At 33.0% G+C, this 20,396-nt stretch overlaps 1 protein-coding gene across 1 annotated transcript in view; it reads right to left on the reverse strand.

Moving 5' to 3' along the window:
* EPHA3 (EPH receptor A3) overlaps positions 1-20,396 on the reverse strand; it is a 357,487-nt gene that overhangs the window by 321,556 nt on the left and 15,535 nt on the right. The window contains exon 2 of the mRNA XM_068545605.1: positions 18,307-18,371. Within this exon, the coding sequence (XP_068401706.1) occupies positions 18,307-18,371 (65 nt within the window). The remainder of the gene's footprint in view (positions 1-18,306; positions 18,372-20,396) is intronic.

Here is a 20,396-nt window from a genome sequence, read left to right on the forward strand (position 1 = left end):
TATCAGTATTTTGAAGCTTTCTCAAAGGTGTATACATGCATTTGGAGAAGCTACATTAATTTTCAAATTCTGGAAATGACCATTGATAATAAAATGAAGAATGTCATCTACTCTCTACACTAGCAGGTCTCCAAAATGAGGTACATTAGCCCCTGCTATTGATATTTGTTTTAGCCTTTTTAATTTCTCCTTTTTTCAATATTTAATGTATATTATCTGTCTATACATATAATATAAACAAGTTTTCATATATAATAGGAGTATGTGTCAAATTTTACTGTCAAATTTCCTGAAGACCACGGATGATTTTACATCTAGTTCAGAATTAAGGCATTTGTTTAACTGATCAAACATTCCCCATGGAAGTCTAGTTGTTTGTTATCACTTTGACTTTCATATCTGCAGTGTCTGTTGTGTGATTAGACACAATTGAACTTATTAGTTAAGTGCTTAATTAACATGAGGTCATTCACATGCTACCGATACCCTTTTAGAGTCATATCCTCCTTTTCTATCCCAACTGTATCACTGAACAGAGAGCCAGAGATATGAGGAAATGGATATACTGCAACAGAACCTATTGCTTATGGTAGGTTGTAGTCATACTTGAGAACAAGCTGGTACTTGTACATGGGAATACATTTTGGTGCCTTTACTTGTGAATTCTATTACAAATTTTATTCCTTTATTACAAGGCCTGAGAGGAGAACAGAAAAATCTACCTAAAACTTCCTATTAATTAATATCAATCACCCCTCCTTTGTCTATCACATATTGGCATGCCAGTAAATTTCTTTTTTGCAGTTAAACTGTATTAACTTGCTTCTTACAACTTCTTAAATTTTATAGAGATCGAAAACTTTTATATTTTCTGTAGGATTTCTATAGTGACTTTTCTTACTCTTTCTATGCATTTAATGTGGGTAGTTTTTCAGTAAGTACCCACTAACCACTTGAAGTACATGACTGGTGTCTGATGGATGATACAGCATTTCTACATGACTAGTTTAAATGATTTTCTATTTCAGAAAGGGAAATCTTGAAGATGACTAATATTTAAAAATAGTGCTTGTTCCATTTTCAAATCAGTACCTTAAAAAATATCTGGCACTGCCTCAGTAAATAGGTTATTTTCTATATTTGTAGAATGAATGGAGAACTTTTCAAAGGCAAAACTTCATACAGTTTTTAAGTTTGTGTCTGTAAAATCATGTCAGACATACCTGGTTTCAGGAAGAAACCAATACTCCACGAAATCCAATACTCCAGTAGTCCACTGAACTATATAGAACACTTTATGATTGTTTTGGCAAGGTATTCTCTACTTCAACAGACTCCTGGAGCACTATGGGCCCTGCTGCCATTTCTCTGCCCCCTTTAAAGGACCATGATAATCAGCATGCGCTGGCTTTGACATTTGCATTATGCCATTCTAGCTCTCTGTGACTCAGTACTTTCAGGTCCCAATATTGATGTGCATTTTACAACTACTTTATATTATATCATAAATCCAATTAAACTATATTTTCTATTTGCAAATATCTAACTTAGGTAGTTCCCGGGAAGGACAGTGATTTCTTCTCTTCCTTTACAGACTGAAGTGGCAGTGACATGAATTGAAAATAACTCAGATGCGTTCACCAACTGTTTTTACAAGTGAAATGACAAACAGACCTTTCCTGAGATGAATAGATTGAAAAGATATATACACACACACACACACACACAGACATATATATATATATATATCGGATTAAATCAATCCTCAAAAGATGTTCCAAAAGGATGTTCTACTATTCTAAAAGATATGCATGATTTTTTAAAGCACATTGTGTCGCTAATTTAAAAAGCACGACTTTTCTCTGACCATTTTTCAATCTTTAAAAATAAGAAACCTAGAGAAAACTAACTTTAAATTCAATTTGGGCTCCTGTTTCGTGAAAGATGGAAACATTTTGTGTAACTTTTGATATTGACATGTGATCTTAATTTATTCATATGTTCTTTTCAGGTGCTCTTAAACAAAATTCACTAAACATTTCTTGTCTCCTTTGCTCATCAATTAAATTTTTAAATCCCAAAAGTGAAAAAGACAGAGAGGGATGGAGACTGAGAGCAGAGTCCTCCCTGTAAAACAGTAAATCCACAGTCACTAGTCCCAGCATCTTCAAGACAACTTAATAACAGGTACATGAATAAACACTTATTTTTTATAACAATCTTTTTTTAAAATTTATTTATTTTATATATTTATTTTTGGCTGTGTTGGGTCTTCGTTGCTGTGCACGGGCTTTCTCTAGTTGCGGCGAGTGGGGGCTACTCTTCGTTGCAGTGCGTGGCCTTCTCATTGCGGTTTCTCTTGTTGCAGTTGCAGAGCATAGGCTATAGGTACATGGGCTTCAGTAGTTGTGGCACGTGGGCTCAGTAGTTGTGGTTCGCGGGCACTAGGGCTCAGGCTCAGTGGTTGTGGCGTATGGGCTTAGCTGCTCCGCAGCATGTGGGATCTTCCCAGACCAGGGCTCGAACCTGTGTCTCCTGCATTGGCAGGAGGATTCTCAACCACTGCGTCACCAGGGAAGCCTCTATAATGATCCTTTTATATCAACTTTATTAAATATGCAGTTTTCATTTCAATATATATTTTAATTTCCAATAATAAGTAAATAAACACACACACATGCACACACACGTGCATACACTTGTGCACATGTGTGTGGTATTGGTTATTTGTGTATTATCATCAACACACAAGGCCATTCATTCTCCCCTCCAAATATTAGTACATTCTAGGAATTATGCACTTCTGAAACGTGGCATCATTTCTCCCAGATGCTTTTGTCCTTCTCAAGTTTATTGAACTCTACTACCCCATACCCCACTAATTCTTTTCCTTTAACTTATCTAAGGTAAAACAAAGACTTTTCCACATTGGTTGCCTCCTTTTTTACCTGCTACTCCATGCTTCCTGTCAAAGGAACTGACGAATTTTTCCTAAACTTATTCTTTGCTAATATGTGGGTCATTCCATTATTTCAACCGTTAGTAGTCATCATCTCCACCTTTATAACGACTTCCATTTCTGCCCCACGTTATACTTCTAGGCAAAAGTCCTCATGGGTGAGAATTAGGCATAAGATCAGGATCGATAAACATTTTTTCCAGAATTAGCATCTGTTCATTTTAACATTATATCTCATTTTAAAATTATTTTTATTTAAGTTTTCTTTCTTCATTAGATAATATTACTTAATTAAACCAAAGATCTTTTTACACACTGGTGCCTCCTTCAGTGATGCTTGCTAGACTGAAATACAGCAACAGGGAAGATGGAGCGTGGGAAATAAACCCTAAAAATATTTGAGAAAGAATCCTTAGGAAATAGTGAAAAATTCTATATGAATAAAGAGAGACAATAAATCAGGATTGATTCAAAGGTCTCTACATTAGATGACTAAGTAGATATTTAATGCATTATCTGAGAGAAAGAATACAGAAGAAAGAGTAGATTTTTTTTAAAAATTTGGGGTATTTTAATAATTTCATTCAGTGTGGAGGATGTAAATTATTGAATATTATAAATTCAGACAAATTTATGAAGAAAAAGTCACAAGACAAGATCTTCCAAATGTCTACATTATGGAGATCATTCAACATTATTTTAAATAATTTTGATAAGAATCGGTTTATTGTAAATAATGCTGCAATGAACATTAGGGTATATATATATATTTTTTTTCAAATTAGTTTTTCCATTTTCTTCAGATAAATACCCAGAAGTATAATTGCTAAATTGTATGGTAATTCTATTTTTTAATATTTTGAGGACCCTCTATACTGTTTGCCACAGTGGCTGCACCAATTTGCATTCCCACCAACAACTGCACAAAGGTTGCCTTTTCTTCACACCCTTGCCGACACTTATTTTTTGTTGTCTTTGGGATAACAGTCATTCTAACAGGTGTGAGGTGGTATCTCATTGTGGTTTTGATTTGCATTTCCCAGATGATTAGTGATGTTGAGCATCTTTTCATGTGTCTGTTGGCCACCTGTATGTCTTCTTTGGAAAAATGTCCATTCAGGTCCTCTGCCCATTTTTTAATCAGGTTGTTTTGCTTTTTTGATATAGTGTTGTATTAGTTCTCTCTTTTAGTATATTTTAGATATTAACCCCTTATCAGATTTGCAAATATCTTCGCCCATTCAGTAGGTTGGCTTTTTGTTATGTTGATGGTTTCCTTCTCTGTGCAAAAGCTTTAAGGTTTGATGAAGCATTATTTACAATAGCCAAGATATGGAAGCAACCTAGGTGTCCATTGGTAGATGAATGGATAAAGAAGATGAGGTATATATACACAACGGAATATTACTCAGCCATAAAAAATGAAGTAAAATCTTGCCATTTGTGACAACATGGATGAACATAGAGGGTATTATGATAAGTCAGATAAAGAAAGACAAATGCCATAAAATTTCACCTATATGTGGAATCCAAAAAACCAACCAAACAAACAAAATAGAAACAGACTCACAGATACAGAGAACAAACTGGTGGTTGCCAGAGGGGAGGAGGGTAGGGGTTGGACAAACTAGGTAAAGGGGGTTAAGAGGTACACACTTCCAGTTATAAAACAAAAAAGTCACAGGGATGTAATGTACAGGATGGTGAATATAGTCAATAATATTGTAATAACTTTGAATGGTGACAAATGGTAACTAGATTTATCATGGTGATCATTTCATAATGTATAAAAATATCAAATCACTATGTTAAATCTCTGAAATATAATATTGTATATCAATTATACTTCAACAAAAAAACTGGTTTAGCTCAAAGAGCTTACCCACCTGAAAACTGAGTCCACGTAAGAGAATGGTTTTATTAAGAATGTTTATAACGGATATTATTTTTAAAAACTTTCTATGTGTTCGCCTGAAGAATCTCTATATAAAAGTAAAAGTATTGTATATGTGTGTTTGTCTCTACGTGTGTCTGTATCTCTCTGTATGTGTGGATACACACATACACAACTAAAATAAATTTCTAATACATTTGATTTAGAAAAAACAAAGCAAATTTATTAGGAGCAAAATTTTGAGAATAGTGATTTTAGGCAAAATAATATCTGTTTTCCAATCCTCTCCCTCTCCCTTTCTCTCTTTCTCAAATAGATCACCAGGAAAAAAATGTTCTTTATATTTTATAGAAATCATGTTTTTCTTCCTGTGAAGAAAAACAAATTTGTCTATTTTTATAAAGATAGATTTAATTTTATTTTAATCTGTTGAATGCTCTATCAAATCCTGTGCCATTATCAAATGCATGCTATTGATAGTATAAGAATGATATGATTATTATTCCTTAATTTGTTTTAAATTATACAACTAAAGTCGGTCAACCAACTGTTAACATTTCAATTAGTAGATTCGCCTATTCTGACTTTTTTTTTCTCAACTCTCATTAAACTCTCATAGCCTAAAAATTAGTTTAGGGAATTAAGAAGTATAAACAATTGCAATTCACCATGACTACAGATTCAAAGTGTTTGGAAAGTGAGAAGCAAACCTAATATTTGGGACTCTATTTAACCAAAAATAAATAATTGAACGGTATTGTAAAAGTAATGAAAATGTAGAAGAAATACACCTTGTCATCTTACAAGTGATACTATGCAAAGAAAGGAATGTCTTGATATGTTCAGATATTCCCTAAGTAAATTGCACTGAAAGGTTTGTTATAACGAGACCAAGAATTATGTAAAACAAAAATAAAAACAAAACAGATCCAAAAAAGAATGAGTCCTCATTAAGTAGAAAATGGAAGGAACACATAGACAAAACTTCTTTGGTAAACTCAGAATTCAAAACAACATGTGTAAAATTAGAAGTATAAATTGAAAGTCAAAGCAAATACAAAGCAGCATCATACACAGAGGAACCTTAAGTGCACATTGCTAAGTGAATGAAGCTATTCCGAAAAGGCTACATACAGTATGATTCCACCTATAGGACATTTTAGAAAAGGAAAACTATGAAGAGAGTAAAAAGATCAGTGTTGTCACAGGAGGGGGAAAGGGATGAATAGGCACAGCACAGGGGATTTGTAGTGTAGTGAAAATGTTCTGTGTGATACCGAAACGGTGCACACACACATTATGCACGTGGCAAAACCTAGAAAATTGTACAACACAAAGAGTGCACTCTAATGTAAACTATGAACTTTAACTATGAACTTTAGTTAAAATCATCAGTATTGGTTCATCAAATTTAACATACATACTACAGCATTGCAAGATGTTAATTATAGGGGAAACTGGGGAGAGTATATGTGAACTCTCTGTACAGAGTGCAGTGTACTCTGTACTCTCTGTTCAACTTTTCTGTAAATCTAAAACTGCTCTAAGAAATAAACTCTATTATTAAAAAACAAAACAAAAAACTAATGAGAGTCAAACTTATACATGGTAAAATATATTAATGAATAGAAACTGATGGGAAAAAAATTCTTTCACACTAAATGCAATGGGGTACCCTGAATTGGATAGTGGAACAGGAGAAGGATGTTAGTGGAAAAACTGGTGAAATCTGAATAAAATCTGTAGTTTAGTTAATAGTAATATATCAATGTGAATTTCTTGGTTTTTACAAATATTACTATGCTTATATAAAATCTTAACATTAGGGGAAACTTGTGCATATGGTAGTGTTATGGGATCTACTGTATTAGCTTTGCCACTTTTTGATAAATCTAAAATTATTCCAAAATAAGCGAAATTTAAAAACCAGCATCATATATTATGAAATAATCAACAGCTAGAATTAAATGTCCAAACACCTCAGACCATATTCCTTCTTGTCTCTGAAAGCTGGATGTACAAGAACGAGACAAAACATACTGGTATGCTAGAAACTCCTTGTGGGCAGAGATTGTTTCTCACTCTCTTTCTACTCTAAAATGTCTAGAGTATAGACATTTACTTGTTTATACTTGTTCAGTTGTTCTCAGTTACCTAGAATCAAATGAACAAATATCTTCTGAAGCCACTTATTAGTACAGCTTGTGTTGTATTAATCAAAATGACAGCTTTTTCTTGTCTTGCTCACAGAGAAGCCACATTATATATTCCAAAAGAATATACATAAGAGCACCATATATTTCTGTAAAAAGTATCCAACAAAAATTTACTATTTTAGCAGTTCAGAAGACAAAAACGTTGCTAATAATTTTGAGACATTTTAAATCTTGAGGATTTATTGGCTAGAAGATAACACATCTAACCCTTCTGTTTGAAGACTAGTCACATTAAAAATGATGTACTAATTTTTAAAAAGATCTCAAAACATTTATTGGTTCTTATGAAAATTGAGAGTAGATGAGATTTGTTTTGGTTATGAGCTAACATTTAAAAATACTCTTTCAATGCAAGTACATTTAGATTTATATTTGAATCTCAGCTAAAATCAATTTCTAGTTGTCAGAGAATGAGTTAAGAATCTTTAGGCAGAAAGTGACAGCTCATTCCCTGGATCATAAACCAAGCTGTGATGAGGGGATACGGATACACGAGAGAACGGAGAGCTAATAATAATCCTATACAATTCGATTTTCTTCTTGGCCTTATGAAAGATCAGTATTTTTCAACTGCTGAGAAAAGTAGTTCAACATTGACTGACATATTCCAAAATTTGTTTATTATTTAGGGTGCTGTATGGCAAGACACTCAGACAAAATAGTCCTGAAATTCTATGAAGTATAGCCTCTTCAACATTAAATCACATAATCTTGAATCCTTCTTTGGTACTGTCCGCAGACCAAGACAGAAAAGATTAATGAAAAGACCACTGAACACAGACCTAGAGAGCAATGATATGACCTTGAGCAAGTCACTGAAGACTCCCTGGGCTTCAGCTGCTTGTCTGTGTACTTAAGGAATTGCATTAGAGGACTTCTAAAGTCCCTGCTGGCTCTAAAATTGATTACTCTTTCAAATATATTCTACTGCTCCAAATAAGATAAAAATTTGCCCCCTTTATAAAAAAAAGTGAAGCAGCTCTATCAATAAACATTTTCACAAATTTCTACAGTTATTTTTTGTTTATGACTACATTGTTGTTTACTTGCTTTTTCAACACTCAAGAGAAGGGGTAAATTTAAATCAAAATTATCACTAATTCTACTTCAAAAAATGATTACCCATCCAACATTCAGGATACAGATGACAAATAGTTCTAGGGCACAGTTTACAAAATTGATTCGTATCATCCGCAAGCTTTAAACTCCATTGAAGACTTTTGAGAAAATCCATAAAGTTTATGGCTACCAGCTGTCTTGATTTCCATGGCATAGAATAAGTATCCAAGTTCAGACGGAGAGTTAAAGTTCTTTGAAACCATCACACTGAATCTCTCCTCTCTTCCTGCACTGGCTGAATCTCCTGGTTGCTGGATTCATGGTCTTGTCACTTCATGTTGAGAAGGGAGATCACTCCTCACATTTGTTTAAAGTTTAGCTTATTCTTAACCCTACACCCAAAAGAACATTAACTTGTATTGTCATATGGAAGGGAAATTTGATTACTTTTACTGTTAGAGCATCTTATGCCCTCTTTTTTTTCTTTTGCTTTGTCTTCCTTAGTTTACTAATTTTCGTTTCTACTGAGTCCCCCAAAGGTCTTACAACTTATTCTATTCGCTAAATTTGGCTTTGCTTTATTTTATGCCTTTATTATGAAAATGACCTATTAATAAAAATTCTTTTTGATTTTTTTAGAATATTCCTTCTTGGATTATCAGCAAAATAATGAAAATTTAACCTATGCCAAATCACTAAGATATATAACCAAAGGAATAGAGGGCTGATTCTAGGTTCCTGTAATCTATCATGGGAACTTTCACAGTGATTTCCAGCTGCTTTTTCTGATGCCTGTCTGTTCTTTGATTACAACATCCTTCATAATCACTTCTTTAAAATACTGCCTTCGAATAATCTCCAATATCTTTCATGGGGCACATAAAATCGATCATAAGCTGATCTCAGTAACTTTCTAGGAATGTTTCATAGTCATTTCCCAGACAACCTTATATTCTAGTAACTCCTTGATGGGGGAACTTTCATATCCCTTATTCCAGTTTCACTATCACTTAATTCAAGGCTTTTCTAGTCTTTTGGTTTTAATGTTAACTCTTTTATCATGAGCAATGGATGCAGATGTATAAATATCTTCAGTATTTACAAATACTGAAGATACTACATGCAGCTCAAATTGAGCTCCAAGATTACATGAGCGAAACCTGAGGATTCTAAAATGAATCCCTCCTGCAAAAGTGCTAAGAATGGATTCCCTGAGTTGCTAGTAAAATACCTATTTTTTTGCTGTGTGTTTATTGCAAAATTCTAAATTTAAAAATATCCAGAGCTATAGTAATCATAAATTATGCATAGTGCTGAACTAATTAAGAGTTTGGAACAAACTACAGCACTGTATCAAGCAGCCGCTGAATACCTTCATCAGTAATACCTGTCTTATTACAGCAGATAACGATTTTCTAGCACAGTGATTCCCAAACTTGAACAGCATCAGAATCACATGGAGGGCCTGTGAAAAAACAGGTTGCTGAGCCCTGATCCCAGGATTTGTAATGTAGTAGTAGGTCTTGGTTGGAAGCTCAGAAATTTGCATTTCTAATAACTACTGTTTACAAATTTAAAAGAATTTCAATATATTAGTTTTTTAAAATATATTTAACTATATATGACTCTGTAGTTTAACATATATAGTTTTATATATAAACTGTATATACATAAACACACATATACATGTGTGTGTATATATATGTTAAACTGCATCATTAACAGAATGAATAAAAATAACTTGTAAACACAGACTATTCAGAAAATTGAGTACACTATCCCCCTTGATGTTTTCCTTCTTACGTCCCATGTAAAGGGGATAAATGATTTTAGCAACTCCCAAGAAAGCTGAGATATTGCATTTTGGTAGTTTTTCTTCATATAACACTTCTTGAATAAAGTGAGCATCAGTAGCAGAAACAAACAAACAAACAAACAAAACTGATGTAATCAATGAGCTATGAAGTTTGTAGAAATACTTCAAGTGGTTTGTATTGTAAATATTATAACCTTCAAATGTTCTCAGGTCCAACGGCTGTCATTTGGGACATGGGACTTATTTAAAAAGTGTTTTATACCATATTTTTTTACAGGCCAAATTTAATTTCTTTTTCAAAAAGCTTTCAAAAGAAATTAACGACCAGAGAATAATAAACCTAAAGGTCAAAACCATTAATTTAAGAAATTTAAAAAAATAATTAAGGAGTAAAGTAAATAAGCAAAACTTTGGGGAAATTATTATTTTTAAAAATTCCCATCAAAATTCTTGACTTATACTTAGTGGAATGACAGAATGGAAACTCGTCTCTATTGGAGTACATATGTTATATTTATATCCTATATTCAAATGAAAACCTGGAAGCTTGAAAACATAGTGCTTATTCTAAGTATGCTCTTTAAAATATTAAGGGAACTGGACATTTCTTAGCAATATAGAAACTGATATTCAGTCTGTCATATACTATTTTGCACATGTAGCAATAAATTTAATGTAAAATAAGTATGAAAGTCATTATTTTTTTAAGTTTAATATCTATATTTTGGTTACTTTTATTTTAATAACCAGTCCTTTTTGATTAGAAACTACATTCACTTGAAGTTGCACAAAGTAAAAAATTTTGGTGTCAAAAAGTTATTATTTTTTAAAAATGCTATTAATATGAGAAATCACTAGAAGCAAAACTTTGTTTTTGATTTGAATTTTCTAAAAAGCTACTTTAAAAAACAAATATGAAATGATCTTAATAAATTTATGAAATATTTAAACATTCAAATTAGAGATGAAAATTATTTAAATATATCTTAGCTTTTTATTTAACTTTATAGTTACTGTATGTTAAGTAAGAATCATGTAGCACAAATTTGTGAGCAAAGCTGAAGTAAATAAACCCATCCAAATATGTTTCAGATCTCCTCTACTTTAAATCCCACAAAGCTATACATCAAAGTAAAAGAAGCAAAGTACATTACATGTCATATTTAAAAAATTCTAATCCAAACCCCCCAAAATATAAACAAACAATATTTTGTTGCAGAGAGGAAGATTCACATAGAAATATACAACATTAACAATGGAAAATGTTTTCTATTCTTTAAGCACTAATAAAAATTCTGTTAAAACAAATACAAGATAACATTTTAATTTTTATAAATTAAATGTTGCTAGAATAAATTCTACCTTTGCTGATTTCTACCACTTACCCACATGCCCCCTTCTTTTATGGTGTATTTTGTTTCAAGGAAAGGTTAAAAAAACCTATGAAACTTTATCATGTTTTCCTAATTGATCAGACAACCTTCCTTGAAAGGTTAGCGCAATAGGTAAAAGTGACACATTTAAAATATATAGCATTGTTCATTCTAGGCAGAAAAATTTCAATCACCAAGAATCACATATCACATATGTGAATAATTTGATTTTCCTGGATGGACTATTCAGCATATGAAGCAGAATTTGGACTGTGATTCATAAAGGCAAAGTCCCAGGTGGTTATTGTTGACACCCAGTTGTCAAAATATTCTTCCTGCATTTTAGACACCATTCATAAAGTGAAAGCTAGAAATCCAGCAGATAAGACTTTTAGAATCCAGACTTCACAAATAGCAATAATTCCAATATCGAAGGCACATTATACTATACTGGAAACTTGTTTTAGAGAGTATTTTTATTATTTCTATTACTCTCTATGATTCATTCAATTCTAAACATTTCTAGTTTTAGTTAAATGGAATTTACTTGCAGGATCCTAGCTTTTTACTCTTAGAGGACAACCTATATAATTTTCAATATAGAGCTGTCTTTAGCTAGTTTTCTTTTTCAGTTAACTTCCAATTCATAGGCTTGTAGTATTTTCGAAATACATTTAACTAAATAGCTCTGCTAGTACAAAAAATAACATATGTAATATAGACATAGACATATATCTACACTATTATATTTGTATGTTTGTATATTATATATCTGTAATATATACTTATATATATACAATATATATACTATAGTATGTATATATTATAATTTTACTTAAGTTTATGCCACTGAAAAGAGAGTGAAGTCATTACCAGACACCATTTAAAATAACAGACTAGAAATCATCAAATTTTCTCAACAAATGCAAAATCAATATTAGTTTAGTTATCCTTTCTTGTTTTGGAAAGCTTTTATTATGCATTTATTCAGGTAATTTTAATTTATGGACAACTAATCCAAGAACTTTAAACGAGGAGAATAAAAGGGAGAATTTCATGAAATGGGAATTGGTCTCAAAGAGCTTTCAGTTTCCAGGCTGAAATAAATATCAATGAAATCACTGCAGTAATGTATAATTACAAGCTGTAGAGGTACAACAAAGAACAAGGCAGATGAGCTTAATAGGTGTTCTGTCCTAGTCTGGGGGTGCCAGAAGGGTAGCATATGAGAAATAGGAGGTCTTCCTGAAGAAAAATAGTATTTTGAGGAAATTCTAAAAAATTCTAAAAATTATTAAAAATTTAAAATAAATTGGACACCCAATTTACCTTATTTTGATTCTTTCAATTCAAAATGTAGTTCAAGATTATATGCGAACTTTTATCTGTGCAGATTCAATGAAATAACAATCATGTGTTGTCAAAGGCAATATTTTGGGCTCTTAATTGAGAAGAGGTGTTTGCTGGCACCTCAGGCAACACTAGCAATTTTCTTTCCCCAAAATTCAACTCCCAGACATCAAGTGTAGACTGAGATTTAAGCAGACATATCAATGAATTTACCAAAAGGTTTTGGATTAGAATGGGAAAACCGTAAAATTTATCTAAGATTAAGAAATGATATTTGTATATCTCTTTTACATATATGAGTATATATACACTTATTCATAGATAGATACATAGCAACATCTCATTTGTTCAAGTGTCATTCACTATAAAGTGCTGTGACATAGAAATTACTGTTATCCCTTGTTTAAAAGTGAGGATAAGTGTTAATGAAGGTTAATAGGCCTGTATTAGATCATACTGCAATAAATGACAGAGCCAGAATTCAAATGCAGATGAGCCAATTCTACACGACGTGCTTATTCTATTTTACTATTCTGCCTGTTTTCTTTGACTTCATACTAAAGCACAAAAAAGATAACCTGGGAAAATACAAATAACATTGTAGGATAGAATTATGCATTTCCATAGCCTCAATTTAGAAATTAGGGTATTTGACCAGGAGATAAAACATTGGATTCTATCAGGAGGCCTTTAACTGGAAAGTATGAGAAATACAAAAAGAATGGATTTAACAGGGAACACGTATTTTTCCATGTAACTCAGTGGTTCTAAGATGTCAGGGTTCCAGGCTGGTCTCTCTAATGCTCTCTGGGTTCCACCTTTCTGGCCATTAAGGGAGTGCAGGTGCTCCAGATTGGACATTGGGCCATCACAGGGCAAACCCAGAGGCACAAAGCACCTGGCCTCTTCCCATCTCTTTTTATTGGAAGGAAACCTTTCCCAGAAGTCATTGGAATTCTGTTCCAGTCTTATTGGCTTCACTTACTCTTGCCTAAACCAATCACTGGCAAAATGACTGTAATTATCATGATTTGCTCTCAGATAAATCAATGTTCACCCTGCAAAGTGGCAGAGGGGTCATTTTCCGGGAACACATGGGAGGGTGAAAACCTGAATAATTTCAGTGTTCCATCAGCAAGGAAAAGCCAGGGTACAGATACTCGATGAGCAACCAATGGGTCATCTATTTGCCAGAAGAGTGTTTTTTATTTAAGTAGATTATCACTGTTAAGACACCAGTAAATAGCTAAGGAAACCTTTAGGGAAAAAATTTAAAAGAATTGAAAAGAGGGGGAGTGGTATAAAATTTTTAAAAAATCTGCAACGGTTGATTTTGAGACTTCTCATTTCAGACTATTCTTTCTCTATACCGCCGCCCCCACCCAACCCTCTCTTCATTCTCTTCTCCTTACTTGAGTTTCTTTGAGTCCAGTTTCTTCATGCCTTTGTACTGCTTGACCATCATCTCAATACTATCCTAAGTGAAAACTATGTAGCCTCCCTCCCTTTAATCCCTTCTCTGGAGAGATACATAGACTAAGACACTGTCAATCAATCAATCAATTTAAGTACTAGTCATGTGTAAACCAAGGACTCTTTCTAGATTGTAACCCAGCAACATATATGGGCTTTGATATATGTTGATTGTCCTCTAAATCAAAGAATATTCAAACTATTGAATAATTTACTAAAATTTCTGAAGACAATTAAGCCCAGAATTCAAAAATTATAATTCATAGTTTACAAGGCCAGAGAAGGTTAATTCTTGTCTAATTTACTAAAGTGAACAAACTTAGTACCAGAAAATATCCATGTCAAATAAAACTCTTCTACTGAAAAATGAACAGCTGTTCATGACCCCCTTGATAATTTCAGTTTACAAGTTTGAGTATTATTTTCATGAAATTCATGTAGAGAAAACCAAAGTTTCATTAAACTTCTTCACAGATACTTACCTGGGGAATTTGTCCCATGCCTAATAGTATAGTACCATACTTTTCTACCAGGTTTCCTCTAAGATTTGAAGCACCATTTGAAAATAGAGATAGAAGTAATCCTCCCAAGAAAATAGCATAGGTTAATTGTAAGGTTTTATGAGTGAATGTATCTCTGGGGAAGAGGGTAAATAGAAATAGAAAAGCATATACATGAAGGAATGGGTCACTCTTGACAATTTTCCCCAAAATACATTAATTTTATATGGTTCATGTGATATAATCATTCCATGAAAGATTCATTTCAAATTTGGAATGAATTATTGGCTTATTTCTTAAAATTTATATTTCAAGAGATTTGGAATTTAGAGCTTCTAATGGGAGTATCGTTGGGACTTAGAGAAGTTGCTGGCAGTCCCCAAGATCTTTTCAGTGACCATAGCTCCTGGTGGAGAGCTCCATTATCCAAACCCTAAGCAAGGGTTTCTCAACCTGGATGCTGTCGTTTTGGACCAGATCATTCTTTGCTGCCCTGTTTTTTGTACAATGACTAGCAGGACGCCTGGTCTTCCACACTAGATGCCAGTAGTGCCCTGCCTTCCCAGTTGTGACAACCAGCATATCTCCACACAAATATCCCCATGGGGCAAAATCAGAATTGCCTCCCCCCTTATCTACCCCTCATCACATGGAGAACCACTGCCCTAAACCAAAAGTGCAGGATTTTCCATGCCGTTTGTGACAACACGGATGGAGCTTGAGGGCATTACACTAAGTGAAATAAGCCAGACAGAGAAAAACAAATATTGCGTGGTATCACTCATATGTGGAATCTTAAAAAAAAAAAAAAAAATCCATAGAAACAGAGTAGAAAAGTGGTGAGGGTGGGGTATATAGGGAGAGCTTGGTAAAGGGGTACAAACTTTCAGCAATACAATGAATAAGGCCTGAGGATCTAATGTATAACATGGTGACTGTAGCTGATAACACTATATCATAAAATTGAAATTTGCTAAGAGCAGGACTTAAATGTTCTCACCAAAAAAAAAAGAAAGAAAGAAAAGAAGAAGAAGAGAGTGGGATATTTCAGTAATTCAGTATGGTCTGACATTGTTATAATTTTTTCCTCCAAGGTTTATATTTATATTTTAGTTAACCTGCAAACAGATGCACTTTTACTTATTGGGGTTAATTAATTAAAACAATGACTAGTTCAAAGTTGTTTCCAGCTATCACTTCATTTTTTTATGGAAAAGCTTGCATCATAGATATCAGTACTGATTTAACTATCTATTCCCTTTAAAACCAAAACAAACACAAAATTCCTCTATCCTTGTCAAATTGAAAATGACAATGATTAGGCAATAAAAATGATTAATTGAATCTAAAGGCACAAACAATCATACAAACAAAGATGTTAAATCCCAAACTTAAATTGACTCAAAAATTGAGCTTTCACTCAAGAATAGCATCAGTTTCTCAAAAAGAAATGAATATTAACGTCACATTTTCTAAATTAGTGCTACTTATTTCCTCATGAACATTATGGCTAACATAATACAGGGGGAAGATTTAAAGGAAAAATGTACTACAAATCACCCCAGGACAATAATTCACATACTTGGTTTTTCTTTTATTTTAATCATTTGGAGCTTAAGGTATTATAAACATCATGATCTGTTGGGGAGATTTTTTTTTTTTCTCCCTGCTGGTTTTAATGATAAGCTTGGAGAACCTGACTAGCTGTTTTAGGCCATTTAATGCATCTGAAATAGTGAAGTAACAGCTGCAAGAAGATCAACCAGGAAAGCAATGAAGAGGAGGCCGGAGCGCCTGAGGTCAGCTTTCTGAGGCTAAAGGAGAGACTGAAAACTGTTCATGAGAAAACCATAAGCGATTCCTAGGAGAAAGGAGGTAGGAAACTGGGCAAGAGATGGGAAAAGTCAAGAGGCCAGTTACCCTGAGGAGTGTTTCTTAAATTTAATGTGCTTAGGAATCACCTGGGACCGTGTTAAGATGCCGATTCTGATTCATCTGGAGTGGGGCCTGACAGCCTGCATTTCTAAGAATCTCCCAGGTTTTGACTCTGCTGGTTGGTGCACGTGCACACTGTGTGTGGCAGGGTTCTAGAACATCCCTCCCCACCCAACATTTCTCTGGAAGTAAAAGTGTGAACTTTGTTCATCATAAAATCTATGAGATTAACAAGGTAAATGAATTCATTTCCCCAAATTCTCAACATGGAGAGATGTGTTTTATTTATACCTTCTTTAAAGGAAAATAAGAGGTAGACTGCTGCTTTGATATACAAGTTAACTTATTGTTTACAATGTATATCTATGTATGTAAAGTGTCAGTATGGTTTTTGCTTTTCATATCTCCTTAGGCAGCAAGTTTCTATGATATGTTATCTAATGGAGTAATGAAAGACTCAAATTTCTAAAATCAAAATTAAAGTTAGGTTTGAGTTTTGGATGATGAGTTTTAAATGAGTTTTCCAGCTCAATCCTGAGTTTCAACTCATTCGTTATGACTACCCAGGATGTGCTTTTACCCTAACCATTTGATTCCTTTTAAACCTATGGGAAAACCAAACCTTGGCTTACTTCATACTCTCCCCTTCTAAGCAACCAAACAAGGCCTGATTATGTGATAGGTTTTGGCATCGTGTCAGTGTCAAGGTGCACCAGGAAGAGAAGCAGATACAAAGATGACAGATAGATGAAGTATCCCTGATGCAAAACATTCGTCGGTGAAGAAGAAGCTGGTAGTAAAAATTAGTATTTTTAGGCACAAAAATCTAAAGACTGAACACCAATACTAAGTCGAAGTAATTATAACCTCTTTGAAAAGAGGCTGGCCTATAAGAAAAAGGAATATACACATTTACTCCTATCACAAACATTCCTAAACAGCACTTTGCATTTTCCACAGGCTATCCTTGGGAAAAAACAGATATGTTTAGGCAACTTTTGTACAATTTTCTAGGAACAAAAAATTTCCAAATGTATGACCCTCTTTTTTCTGAAAAAAGAGAAGGAAAATTTTCTCACACAAAGGCTCATCATAAATATTCGTGTCCCAAAATGCCATACACCTTAGTAATCTGTGTCTGGCTTGACAAAAGATTAAAGGTATATACAGTGCTTAGAATTTAAAGGCAGCCATATTTTCCTAATAAAATGCCCAGTTTTAAACTGATCTAGACAAACTGAAGACACTTTAAGCAAAGAAATTAAGGCAACACAGGCTTATACTGTTCACAAATACCTACCCTATGTGGAACTGTCACCACAGTTGATTTTAAGGCTACAACTCTGGAGGCAACCATCTCCAAATACACACTTTCTACATTACTTAAAATTTAGAGTATCTCCTCAACTCACCTATTTTGACCACATCACACAAAAAATGTTAGGTGATCATGCTTAGATCATCTGCATGATGGTAGTAATAATTAAACTGTTTAGTTAGTTCATTCAAGCAATTGATAAATTCAGAAGGGGAAAAAAAAAATACTTCAAAACTCTCAATAGTTCCATTGGATACAAATATTAAGCTGTTTAGTCCATGTATTGAATATACTGATAAACATAACTTGTCATCAGAAGTACAGGAATTCCTGTTCCCAATAATTCCTCCTGCTCTCTAAGAGAGGCAATGGACAGAAGAATCATGTTCCTTTCAATAGTTTACCAAACTCACCCCATGTGATGGGTAGGAGATCCAGCCCAGCTCCCCCTGAATTGTTTTTGAATCCAGTAGATTGACTAAAAGAAAACACAGATAAACAAAAACAGTTAAAATGAATGAATTCTATTTACCTCTGTCAAGTTAATGTTGTCTGTTGTTGCTGATATAATAATATCAACGTGTTCAAAAAACACGACTCTGCTCATTCTCATTATATGTGTATAATGAGTAGAAGAAGGGAATTACAAAGAAAAGCAACCACAGGGAAAGTTAAGGGATCAAAAGTTTCTGTGACTTTAAACTGTTTATGTTTGTTTATATATATATTGTATATTTAATATATTGACAGAATAATTACAGGTTTAAAGAGGACACTATAAAAATACAAAATAGGAAACATTAATGCTAACATGAAATCAAAATAACTGCAAAGACCATTAAATTTAATAAATTGACATGATTTCACTATAAATTAGTTAAGTATGCTTCCATAATGAATCGTATTTCTTTTTGTACATATTTTGATATGGCATCTTCATATTGTCCCTGGCCAAAACCAAACATACTGTAATAAATACTGTATAAATTGTGTATTTATGTAATGAACAAAATGCTTAGCTATCAATTTGAGAAGCCAAAGCAAAAATATGTATTATAATAGCACCTTGTAAAGCTTTACTTCTTTAAAAAGGGTATTGTTACCCAAAGACTTTAATGATTTCACTCAGAATTTTGTGCTAGTTATTAAAAAGTCTGATGAATAATAAAATATAACAAGAATGTAGTTGCATTTTGAATATATTATTAAAAGAGAAAGGCAAATGATTTATTTTCAGCACAGAGAGTATTAATTTGAAATGGACTAGAAAGTAAAATATAAAAAGATACTTTAAGTTTAATTAATAACAAAGGGCTCATGTTGATTGTCAATCTGTTAAATAATGGAAACTATAGTTTTCCCACATCCTTCTTCTAAGTTAGAAAACAACCCCATGATTGATTAATGGAAGATGTAGAGGAAGTTTACATAAAATATGCAGGTATTATTAACATGAACCAGAGCAGGTGAATCAATAAATATAATAACAGACAGTCATTTTGAAGGGTTCCATATATTCACAAATCAAAACATAATGTTAATACATGCAAAGCACAACATGACCATGTGTTGTCAATAAAGGGCTTCCTGATGCATGAAAAGCACCACCCTTTCTTTAATCATCCCAATTATTTTCTTACAAAGGAAACATAAATCATATAAATGTTAAGAAAAAGAATTATATTTGATTGATGTTAGAATTCTAAATTTTCAAGCACTGCTTTTTGAAAGAAGATTTTTGGTTAGCTGGTTAGATGATAAATATACTGGGTGAGTATAAGAAAAATTCCTAATCATTAAGATAAAAAAGATAAAGTTCTCAGAGGAAAAAAAACACATAAACTTAACCTATTACACTGGAATTCCTTAATGATTAAACTTTTTTCCCCTCACAATAAATTAATGCCAGTGAGAAGTAATTATATTTAGATAAAAGAAGAAGATAGTTGCTGCATGGATTACATAGTGTAATTTCCATAATGGAGTTATTTCCCAGGATATCAGTTTGGAAATTAACAGTATGCGTAATTATATTGAAATTATCTCTGGAAAATGATTTTTTTAAAAACTTCTACCAATTAATGTCACGGATAACATTTCAGATTATATAATGTTAAAGAATTTTTGAAAATATGAGAATACATCCTCACCTTTAAAGTATGTTACCAACATTTATTCTGATAAAGACATACCTAGTTCAGTTGTTGGTTCTATCACAGTCAGCGGTTGATTTCTCTGAGTTTTACACAGGATTTGCATCGTAGAATTTACAGGGCCAGTATTCATAAATCATTGGATCACATTTGTAATACCTTCAGGGGTTTAAATGTTTTTGTGTGTATGTAATAATTGAATATGTACTAAATGATGAATATATGTTATCCCACCTGCTAAGATGAATGGTTGATTTAATTTCAGTATTAATAACCAGAGGAAAAAAGTGTTTGAGGCAAGGAAGATATAAATATTTTCTCCACTTAGTAAATTACTCATTGGAATGTAG

This window comes from Eschrichtius robustus, chromosome 6 (genome assembly GCF_028021215.1).
Source record: "Eschrichtius robustus isolate mEscRob2 chromosome 6, mEscRob2.pri, whole genome shotgun sequence".
Lineage (NCBI taxonomy): Eukaryota > Metazoa > Chordata > Mammalia > Artiodactyla > Eschrichtiidae > Eschrichtius > Eschrichtius robustus.